We start from the raw sequence: 12,370 nt of genomic DNA, 5'->3' as shown, positions 1-12,370 counted from the left end.
GGCTTTCTGGTCCACTATGTTACAATAATACACTATAGATAGGCTATATGGTCCACTATGTTACACTATAGATGGGCTATATGGTCCACTATGTTACACTATAGATGGGCTATATGGTCCACTATGTTACACTATAGATGGGCTATATGGTCCACTATGTTACAATAATACACTATAGATGGGCTATATGGTCCACTGTGTTACACTATAGATGGGCTATATGGTCCACTATGTTACAATAACACACTATAGATGGGCTATATGGTCCACTGTGTTACACTATAGATGGGCTATATGGTCCACTATGTTACAATAATACACTATAGATGGGCTATATGGTCCACTATGTTACAATAATACACTATAGATGGGCTATATGGTCCACTATGTTACAATAATACACTATAGATGGGCTATATGGTCCACTATGTTACAATAATACACCATAGATGGGCTATATGGTCCACTGTTACAATAATACACTATAATTGGGCTATATGATCCACTATGTTACAATAATACACTATAGATGGGCTATATGGTCCACTATGTTACAATAATACACTATAGATGGGCTATATGGTCCACTATGTTACAATAATACACTATAGATGGGCTATATGGTCCACTGTGTTACACTATAGATGGGCTATATGGTCCACTATGTTACAATAATACACTATAGATGGGCTATATGGTCCACTATGTTACAATAATACACTATAGATGGGCTATATGGTCCACTATGTTACACTATAGATGGGCTATATGGTCCACTATGTTACACCATAGATGGGCTATATGGTCCACTATGTTACAATAACACACTATAGATGGGCTATATGGTCCACTATGTTACAATAATACACTATAGATGGGCTATATGGTCCACTGTTACAATAATACACTATAGATGGGCTATATGGTCCACTATGTTACACCATAGATGGGCTATATGGTCCACTATGTTACAATAATACACTATAGATGGGCTATATGGTCCACTGTTACAATAATACACTATAGATGGGCTATATGGTCCACTGTGTTACACTATAGATGGGCTATATGGTCCACTATGTTACAATAATAGACCATAGATGGGCTATATGGTCCACTATGTTACAATAATAGACTATAGATGGGCTATATGGTCCACTGTGTTACACTATAGATGGGCCATATGGTCCACTATGTTACAATAATAGACCATAGATGGGCTATATGGTCCACTATGTTACAATAATAGACCATAGATGGGCTATATGGTCCACTATGTTACACTATAGATGGGCTATATGGTCCACTATGTTACACTATAGATGGGCTATATGGTCCACTATGTTACAATAATACACTATAGATGGGCTATATGGTCCACTGTGTTACACTATAGATGGGCTATATGGTCCACTATGTTACACTATAGATGGGCTATATGGTCCACTATGTTACAATAATACACTATAGATGGGCTATATGGTCCACTATGTTACACTATAGATGGGCTATATGGTCCACTATGTTACAATAATACACTATAGATGGGCTATATGGTCCACTATGTTACAATAATACACTATAGATGGGCTATATGGTCCACTATGTTACACTATAGATGGGCTATATGGTCCACTATGTTACAATAATACACTATAGATGGGCTATATGGTCCACTATGTTACAATAATACACTATAGATGGGCTATATGGTCCACTATGTTACACCATAGATGGGCTATATGGTCCACTATGTTACACCATAGATGGGCTATATGGTCCACTATGTTACACCATAGATGGGCTATATGGTCCACTATGTTACAATAATACACTATAGATGGGCTATATGGTCCACTATGTTACACTATAGATGGGCTATATGGTCCACTATGTTACAATAATTTAAACATTCAATATCCGTAGTAACGTTCCTCGCGTGATTTTTTTCTTAGTGGAATGGGGGGAAATGAGTGTCAGCGCACAAGAGAAACTGATTACCACTATTCGCTTTGGGGCGAAGGACCAACACGATCCACGGGCTCCTTGCTGAAAGGATCGTCAAGAAGCAGGAAGAGGTTGCTCCATCCGCTGGCAGACGCAACGCTCCATCCGCTGGCAGACGCAACGCGCCATCCGCTGGCAGACGCAACGCGCCATCCGCTGGCAGACGCAACGCGCCATCCGCTGGCAGACGCAACGCGCCATCCGCTGGCAGACGCAACGCGCCATCCGCTGGCAGACGCAACGCGCCATCCGCTGGCAGACGCAACGCGCCATCCGCTGGCAGAAGCAACGCGCCATCCGCTGGCAGACGCAACGCGCCATCCCTATTTCAGACCAGAAGAATTGAAGGAAGATACGGTCCGTCTTGTTGACACCAACAGTTGACCTGCCGTACTACCGTCGTCAGCTTACTGGGTGGGGGCTTTGTTGACACCAACAGTTGACCTGCCGTCGTCAGCTTACTGGGTGGGGGCTTTGTTGACACCAACAGTTGACCTGCCGTCGTCAGCTTACTGGGTGGGGGCTTTGCTGACACCAACAGTTGACCTGCCGTCGTCAGCTTACTGGGTGGGGGCTTTGTTGACACCAACAGTTGACCTGCCGTCGTCAGCTTACTGGGTGGGGGCTTTGTTGACACCAACAGTTGACCTGCCGTCGTCAGCTTACTGGGTGGGGGCTTTGTTGACACCAACAGTTGACCTGCCGTCGTCAGCTTACTGGGTGGGGGCTTTGTTGACACCAACAGTTGACCTGCCGTCGTCAGCTTACTGGGTGGGGGCTTTGCTGACACCAACAGTTGACCTGCCGTCGTCAGCTTACTGGGTGGGGGCTTTGTTGACACCAACAGTTGACCTGCCGTCGTCAGCTTACTGGGTGGGGGCTTTGTTGACACCAACAGTTGACCTGCCGTCGTCAGCTTACTGGGTGGGGGCTTTGTTGACACCAACAGTTGACCTGCCGTCGTCAGCTTACTGGGTGGGGGCTTTGTTTTGAAAGACAAACTCATCTGTAAGAACGGCAGCTTTCTCAAGAGTCAGATCCTTGTGCTCATAAATCTCGGAAGCAAACCTTTCGTGAAAGCAATTCTTGAACTGCTTGAGAAGTATGTGTCTTTTTTTTTAAGTCGAGGTCCTTGACCTCCCTTGAGAACCACACCACCGACCCAAAAGACATGCTTTGTTCCCTTTTCCAACTCAACATGGCATTGTGATCGGTCTTTCGTAATTTACGCAACCGTTCGTCTGTGTGCCTCTGGGACCAACTCGTAAACCTGAAGGATAACGTCTTTTAACAGTGTCATAATCTGAAGGATAAGATCTTTTAACAGTGTCGTAAACCTGAAGGATAACGTCTTTTAACAGTGTCATAATCTGAAGGATAAGATCTTTTAACAGTGTCGTAAACCTGAAGGATAACCTCTTTTAACAGTGTCATAATCTGAAGGATAAGATCTTTTAACAGTGTCGTAAACCTGAAGGATAACGTCTTAACAGTGTCGTAGACCTGAAGGATAACCTCTTTTAACAGTGTCGTAGACCTGAAGGATAACCTCTTTAAACAGTGTCGTAGACCTGAAGGATAACCTCTTTTAAGTGTCGTAAACCTGAAGGATAAGATCTTTTAACAGTGTCGTAAACCTGAAGGATAACGTCTTTTAACAGTGTCGTAATCTGAACTCTGGTCGAGAGGGAAAGGGACGGTACACTTTCTGAGCCTTTCCCACCAGGACACTTTGGAAGAGCAGTGACCAAATGTCTGGCGGCCATTTTAGGGAGGTGGCGATCCGCTCAGAGTACAATATGCATCCACTTCCTTTTTCATTGAATGGCGCTACAAGTCGGCTGTTCCCGAACTATGTTGAGGGTGCAGGATCTTGTTCTCCGTGAATATGGTAGTCTCTCTAATCACCTGACACTCTGCTGTGTTCAAAATACACTTTTGGGTAAACGTCCATTTTTAACTTTTGAAATGATTCCACCGATCTTACCACCCCTCAAGGTTGGATGTCAGTGACCCTTTACCCAAACGTGTATTTTGATCGACTTACGTTTTAGTCATGGGCTTTTGTTGATTTCGTCTGTTTCTGATTCTGTATTGTTACTAATCTCTCTACCCACTCTCCCTTTCTCAGGTCACATGGGTCCCCGAGGGTCACCTGACAACAACATTAAGTGGCGAGGCCATTTTCAAGGATGTATCCGTCGGCATGGCGACGCAGGGTGCGGGCGACGCCCCCATGAGCCAGAGGGGGGCGGAGTTTAACATGAAAATGACCAATGAGACGACGGCGGGGAGCTGGGGCGAGACTTCGTATTTAATGACACTGCCCCTGGCTCCAAGCGGCGAAACATCATTGGACTGGGAGGGTGGGGAGGGGCTAGACCCTAATGACCCCACCCTCAGAAACGGAAAGAAGTTCTACAGTCGCTCTTTCAGAGGTGGAGGAGGGAGGGGAGGACACGAGGAGGGAGGAGCTAGAGGGTACAGAGATAACCGTTGGAGGGGGGAGAGACGGGGGGTAGGAGGTTACCGAGGAGTGGGGAGGAGAGATAACAGGGACGGTTTCCGGGAGCGAGACCGAGGGGACAGGAGGCAGGAAGGAAGAGGAGACTACCAGGGTAACGCCACCTCTAAAGGACAAAATGTGAGGGGTCGGGGGAGGGTCTACCACTACAATCAACAGCCATCCAATGGCAGAGAGGCAGGCTACTCTAGTGGGCTGAGGAACCCCCCTTATACAGATTTGTGAGATTTGATTGGCTGATATGGCTTTATTGGGATTGTTTATCATTTTTGTTTTGTTTTCTGGTATTTTAATCGTCTTGTTTGTGCGACTCTATAGCTGTCGTTGGACTCGTCTTTAAAAAAAAAAAAAAAAAAGAAACATTTAAAAAATCTGTCAAGTGTCTCCATGTTAATGTTTCCTTCTGGACTCGGGCTGTGTCCCATATTTAGTGCACTATTGATCACGCTCCATAGGGCCCTGGTCAAAAGTAGTGCACTATATAGGGAATAGGGTGTCATTTGAAAGATGTTAAACCTGTACAGATAGGTATTCAGTGTTTGCATTTTCTGTTTAATAAAACTTTGCTGTATTTAGTCATTGCCTTTTCCTGTTTCAGAAAAATTTATTTCTGATGCGATCCAGTAACCTGCGTTCCAAATGGCTTCCTATATATATTTACATTTAAATATATATATTTAAATGTATATATATATTAGGGATTATGTATATACTACCATTCAAAAGTTTGGGGTCACTTAAATGTAATTAAAAAAAATATATATAAAAAACAACAAATTGATCAGAAATACAGTGTAGACATTAAATGTTGTAAATTACTACTGTAGCTGGAAACGGCTCATTTTTTAAAAGAAAATCTACATAGGCGTACAGAGGCCCATTATCAGCAACCATCACTCCTGTGTTCCAATGGCACGTTGTGTTAGCTAATCCAAGTTGATCATTTTGAAAGGCACTGGACAGAGAAACTCTGCCTAGAAGTTCGGCATCCCGGAAGTCGCCTCTTCATTGTTGACGTTGAGACTGGTGTTTTGTGGGTACTATTTAATGACGCTAGCAGTTGAGGACTTGTGAGGCATCTGTTTCTCAAACTAGACACTAATGTACTTGTCCTCTTGCTTAGTTGTGCACCGGGGCCTCCCACTCTTTCTATTCTGGTTAGAGCCAGTTTGCGCTGTTCTGTGAAGGGAGTAGTACACAGCGTTGTACGAGATCTTCAGTTTCTTGGAAATTTCTCACATGGAATAGCCTTCATTTCTCAGAAGGAAAAGACTGACGAGTTTCAGAAGAAAGTTCATTGTTTCTGTCCATTTTGAGCCTGTAATCGAACCCACAAATGCTGATGCTCCAGATACTCAACTAGTCTAAAGAAGGCCAGTTTTATTGCTTCTTTAAGCAGCACAGTTTTCAGCTGTTTTAACATGATTGCAAAAGGGTTTTCTAATGATCAATTAGCCTTTTAAAATGATAAACTTGGATTAGCTAACACAACGTGCCATTGGAACACAGGAGTGATGGTTGCTGATACTGGGCCTCTCTAAGCCTAGTTGAAGTTGAAAGTTTACATACACTTAGGTTGGAGTCATTAAAACTTGTTTTTCAACCACTCCACAAATTTCTTGTTAACAAACATTAGTTTCCATTCAAGTATTTTTATAATGGTGTATAGGAACAAACTATAGTTTTGGCAAGTCTGTTATCTACTTTGTGCATGACACAAGGAATTTTTGTTTACAGACAGATTATTTCACTGTATCACAATTCCACTGGGTCAGAAGTTTACATACACTAAGTTGACTGTGCCTTTAAACAGCTTGGAAAATTCCAGAAAATGATGTCATGGCTTTAGACGCTTCTGATAGGCTAATTGACATCATTTGAGTCAATATGAGGTGTACTTGTGGATGTATTTCAAGGCCTACCTTCAAACTCAGTGCCTCTTTGCTTGACATCATGGGAAAATCTAAAGAAATCAGCCAAGACCTCAGAAAAAAAATTGTAGACCTCCACAAGGTTCATCCTTGGGAGCAATTTCCAAACGCCTGAAGGTACCACGTTCATCTGTACAAACAATAGTAAGCAAGTATAAACACCATGGGGCCACACAGCCGTCATACCGCTCAGGAAGGAGATGCGTTCTGTCTCCTAGAGATGAACGTACTTTGGTGCGAAAATTACAAATCAATCCCAGAACAACAGCAAATGATCTTGTGAAGATGCTGGAGGAAACGGGTACAAAAGTATCTATATCCACAGTAAAAAGAGTCCTATATCGACATAACTTGAAAGGCCGCTCAGCAAGGAAGAAGCCACTGCTCCAAAACTGCCATAAAAAAAGCCAGACTATGGTTTGCAACTGCACATGGGGACAAAGATTGTACTTTTTGGAGAAATGTCCTCTGGTCTGATGAAACAAAAATACAACTGTTTGGCCATAATGACCATCGTTATGTTTGGAGGAAGAAGGGGAGGCTTGCAAGCTGAAGAACACCATCCCAACTGTGAAGCACGGGGGTGGCAGCATCATGTTGTGAGGGTTCTTTGCTGCAGGAGGGACTGGTGCACTTCACAAAATAGATGGCATCATGAGGCTGGAAAATTATGTGGATCTATTGAAGCAACATCTCAAGACATCAGTCAGGAAGTTAAAGCTTGGTCGCAAATGGGTCTTCCAAATGGACAATGACCCCAAGCATACTTCCAAAGTTGTGGCAAAATGGCTTAAGGACAACAAAGTCAAGATATTGGAGTGGCCATCACAAAGCCCTGACCTCAATCCTATAGAACATTTGTGGGCAGAACTGAAAAAGCGTGTGCGAGCATGGAGGTCTACAAACCTGACTCAATTACACCAGCTCTGTCAGGAGGAATGTACCAGAATTCACCCAATTTGTGGGAAGATTGTGGAAGGCTACCCGAAACGTTTGACCCAAGTTAAACAATTTAAAGGCAATGCTACCAAATACTAATTGAGTGTATTTAAACTTCTGACCCACTGGGAATGTGATGAAAGAAATAAAAGCTGAAATAAATAATTCTGTACTATTATTCTGACATTTCACATTCTTAAAATAAAGTTGATGATCCTAACTGACCTAAGACAGGGAATGTTTACTAGGGTTAAAGGAGAGGGGGTACAAAAATGATCAGATTAATATTGCCATTTTCAAGGGCAGTCTCGCAAAAAGACGCATTCTTGCATTCTAACTACCGTTAGAATCGTTCACAAACATTGGCACATTCTAAAATCCGATGATAGTCTCGGTAATGTGTTTTCGGACCTTCCCTTGGTCGTATTCTCGCGGGGCAGAAATCTCAGAGACCAATTGGTACACCCTGATTTACCACCCCAAGATATCCCTGAACAACGTCTATTTGCGCCCCTACAGGATGGAAATTACAAGCGTAATGGCTGTGCTCAATGCAATGGCACTTATAAATGCAGATCCTTCAAACACCCACAAACAGGGAATTCGATCCCAACCAAATGTGTTATTACGTGCTCCACTAAGGCAGTTATTTATCTTATAACTTGTCCTTGTGGTAAAAAGTGATGTGGGTAAAACAAAGCGCAAATTAAAAGTACGTATCTCAGAGCATCGTAGCACCATTAGGTACAAAAACTTGACTTACCCAGTTGCGGCCCACTTTTTGGAGGCAGGCCACTCGATTTTGTCTCTGCGTTATATTGGCATTGAACATGTCACCCTCCCTAGGAGAGGGGGTGACCTTGATCATATATTGTTAAAACGAGAGGCTGCCTGGATCTTTAACTTAAAGACCCTTGCTCCCTTCGGTCTCAACGTAGACTTTGATCTGAAGCCATTCTTGTAATTATTGTGACTTTGCCATTGTAATTGTTTGTAAGCTTGTGTAGTATAAAATGAATCTATAATCGTACGCTATCCATTTATTTTTTGTATGACGTTCTTTGTATGCCATTTTAATATTTGAGAATTAACCAATGCTATTAGGCCACTCTTGGCCATGATTACAGACACCTATATAAACCAGTCATCCCGCAGTGTCTGTGATTATACCCTGATGAAGACAGCTTGTCTGTCGAAACGTTGGACATTACATTTTTGCATCTGAGCTCCTAGAGTGTGCGGTTCTCCTTTGTTTTCAAGTTTTCTACTCCGCTGGCCAGCACCTCGCCTAAACAGGTGTTCTACTCCGCTAGCCAGCACCTCTCCTAAACAGGTGTTCTACTCTGCTAGCCAGCACCTCGCCTAAACAGGTGTTCTACTCCGCTAGCCAGCACCTCTCCTAAACAGGTGTTCTACTCCGCTAGCCAGCACCTCTCCTAAACAGGTGTTTTACTCTGCTAGCCAGCACCTCGCCTAAACAGGTGTTCTACTCCGCTAGCCAGCACTTCTCCTAAATAGGTGTGCGTTTCTTTTTCTTCTAGACAACTAGGATTAAATGTCAGGAATAGTGAAGAACTGAGTTTAAATGTATTTGGCCAAGGTGAATGTAAACTCCCGACTTCACCTGTAGATATGCCCAGCTATAATAGTCATTTACAACATTAACAATGTCCAATGTATTTCTGATCACTTTGATTGTTATTTTAAAGTACAAGAAATGTGCTTTTCTTTTCAAAAATAAGGACATTTCTGTGACCCCAAACTTTTGAACGGTAGTGTATTTTTATACACTGTGTTTATTTGGAAAGTATTCAGACCACAGAGGAACTATGGAGCTCTTTCAGAGTGACCATCAGGTTCTTGATCCCCTAACCTGAACAAGGCCCTTCTCCCCCGATTGCTCAGTTTGGCCCGGCGACCAGCTCTAGGAAGAGTCTTGGTGGTTCCAAACTTCTTCCATTTAAGAATAATGGAGACCACTGTGTTATTGGGGACCTTCAATGCTGCAGAAATGTTTTGGTGTCCTTCCCCAGATTTGTGACTCGACACAATCCTGTCTCAGAGCTTTACGGACAATTCCTTCGACCTCGGCTTGGTTTTTGCTCTGACATGCACTGTCAACTGTGGAACCTTATATAGACAGGTGTGTGTCTTTCCAAATCATGTCCAATCAATTGAATTTACCACAGGTGGACTCCAATTAAGTTGAAACATCTCAAGGATGATCAATGGAAACAGGATGTACCTGAGCTCAATTTCGAGTCTCATCGCAAAGGGTCTGAATACTTATGTAAATAAGTTATATTTTTAATAAATTAGCAAAAAAAAATGACAAACCTGTTTTCACTTTATTGTTATTGTCTATTGTTGTCTATTGTTATAGAGTCTCAATGCACTGTATACACATATGCAATATACATACATACACTATATTCAAATAAAATATTAATGGTCACATACAGTGGCTTGTGAAAGTATTCACCCCCCTTGGCATTTTTCCTATTTTGTTGCCTTACAACCTGGAATTAAAATAGATTTTTGGGGGGTTTGTATCATTTGATTTACACAACATGCCTACCACTTTGAAGATGCAAAACTTGAGTGTGCATAACTATTCAACCCCCCCCAAAGAGTCAATACTTTGTAGAGCAATTAGAGCAGCAAGTGTCTTGGGGTATGTCTCTAAGCTTGGCACATCTAGCCACTGGGATTTATGCCCATTCTTCAAGGCAAAGCTGCTCCAGCTCCTTGAAGTTGGATGGGTTCCGCTGGTGTACAGCAATCTTTAAGTCATACCACAGATTCTCAATTGGATTGAGGTCTGGGCTTTGACTAGGCCATCCCAAGACATTTAAATGTTTCCCCTTAAACCACTCAAGTGTTGCTTTAGCAGTATGCTTAGGGTCATTGTCCTGCTAGAAGGTGAACCTCTGTCCCAGTCTCAAATCTCTGGAAGACTGAAACAGGTTTCCCTAAACAATTTCCTTGTATTTAGCGCCATCCATCATTCCTTAAATTCTGACCATTTTCCCAGTCCCTGCCAATGGAAAACATCCCCACAGCATGATGCTGCCACCACCATGCTTCACTGTGGGGATGATGTTCTCGGGGTGATGAGAGGTGTTGGGTTTGCACCAGACATAGCATTTTCCTTGATAGCCAAAAAGCAAAATTTTTGTCTCATCTGACTAGAGTACCTTCTTCCATATGTTTGGGGAGTCTACTACATGCCTTTTGGCGAACACCAAACGTGTTTGCTTATTTTTTTCTGGACACTTCTGTAAAGCCCAGCTCTGTGGAGTGTACGGCTTAAAGTGGTCCTATGGACAGATACTCCCATCTCCGCTGTGGAACTTTGCAGCTCCTTCAGGGTTATCTTTGGTCTCTGTTGTCTCTCTGATTAATGCCCTCCTTGCCTGGTCTGTGAGTTTTGGTGGGCGGCCCTCTCTTGGCAGGTTTGTTGTGGTGCCATATTCTTTCCATTTTTGTAATAATGGATTTAATGGTGCTCCGTGAGATGTTCAAAGTTTCGGATATTTTTTTATAACCCAATTCTGATCTGTACTTCTCCACAACTTTGTCCCTGACCTGTTTGGAGACCTTGGTCTTCATTGTGCCCCTTGCTTAATGGTGTTACAGACTCTGGGGCTTTTCAGAACAGGTGTATATATAAGGAGATCATGTGACAGATCATGTGACACTTAGATTGCACACAGGTGGACTTTATTTAATGAATTATCTGAAGGTAATTGGTTGCACCAGATCTTATTTAGGTGCTTCATAGCAAAGGGGGTGAATACATATGCACGCACCACTTTTCCGTTTTTATTTTCTTTTCATATATATTTTTTTTCATTTCACTTCACCAATTTGGACTATTATGTCCTTGTCCATTACATGTAATACCAATAAAAATCCATTTAAATTACAGGTTGTAATGCATCAAAATAGGAAAAACGCCAAGGGGGTCAATACTTTGCAAGGCACTGTACATGTGTTTAGCAGATGGTGATGTGGGTGTAGCGAAATGCTTGTGCTTCTAGCTCCGACAGTGCAGTAATATCTAACAAGTAATATCTATAATTACACAACATATACCCAATACACACAAATCTAAAGTAAAGGAATGGAATTAAGAATATATAAATATATGGATGAGCAATATCAGAGCGACATAGACTAAGATACAGTAGAATAGTACAGAATACAGTATATACATATGAGATGAGTAATGCATAGACTAAGATACAGTAGAATAGTATAGAATACAGTATATAAATATGAGATGAGTAATGCATAGACTAAGATACAGTAGAATAGTATAGAATACAGTATATACATATGAGATGACTAATGCAAAATATGTAAACATTATTAAAGTGACATTATTAAAGTAACTAGTGATCTATTTATTAGTGGCCAATGATTTCAAGTCTGTATGTAGGCAGCAGCCTCTCTGTGCTAGTGATGGCTGTATAACAGTCTGATGGCCTTGGCACCTGCACTGATCTCGCCTTCTGGATGATAGCGGGGTGAACAGGCAGTGGCTCAGGTGGTTGTTGTCCTTGATGATCTTTTTGGCCTTCCTGTGACATCGGGTGCTGTAGGTGTCATGGAGGGCAGGTAGTTTGCCCCCGGTAATGCGTTGTGCAGACCTCACTACCCTCTGGAGAGCCCTGCGGTTGAGGGCGGTGCGGTTGCCGTACCAGGCGGTGATACAGCTCGACAGGATGCTCTCGATTGTGCATCTGTAAAAGTTGTAGGTTTTTAGGTGACAAGCCGAATTTCCTCAGCCTCCTGAGGTTGAAGAGGCGCTGTTGCACCTTCTTCACCACCCTGTCTGTGTGATTGGACCATTTCAGTTTGTCAGTGATGTGTACGCCGAGGAACTTGAGCTCCAACATTATTGTGTCAGTGACATTTGCTGTGGTTGTTTTGGCTCTGTACTCCAGCACTGTGTATTTGAAAT

General features: G+C 42.6%; 1 protein-coding gene across 2 annotated transcripts in view; it reads left to right on the top strand.

Moving 5' to 3' along the window:
* Positions 1 to 5,106, top strand: part of otud4 (OTU deubiquitinase 4) — a 41,728-nt gene extending 36,622 nt beyond the window's left edge. For both annotated transcript variants that reach the window (XM_055901251.1, XM_055901252.1), the window contains one exon: positions 4,139 to 5,106. In XM_055901251.1, coding sequence (XP_055757226.1) covers positions 4,139 to 4,756 — 618 coding nt within the window. In that variant the 3' untranslated portion in view covers positions 4,757 to 5,106. The remainder of the gene's footprint in view (positions 1 to 4,138) is intronic.
* Positions 5,107 to 12,370: the final 7,264 nt, after the last annotated feature.

The sequence above is a fragment of the Salvelinus fontinalis genome, chromosome 36 (genome assembly GCF_029448725.1).
Source record: "Salvelinus fontinalis isolate EN_2023a chromosome 36, ASM2944872v1, whole genome shotgun sequence".
Taxonomy (NCBI): Eukaryota; Metazoa; Chordata; class Actinopteri; order Salmoniformes; family Salmonidae; genus Salvelinus; species Salvelinus fontinalis.
The sequence above is the reverse complement of the archived record's forward strand: the minus strand, read 5'-3'. Positions and strand labels throughout refer to the sequence as shown.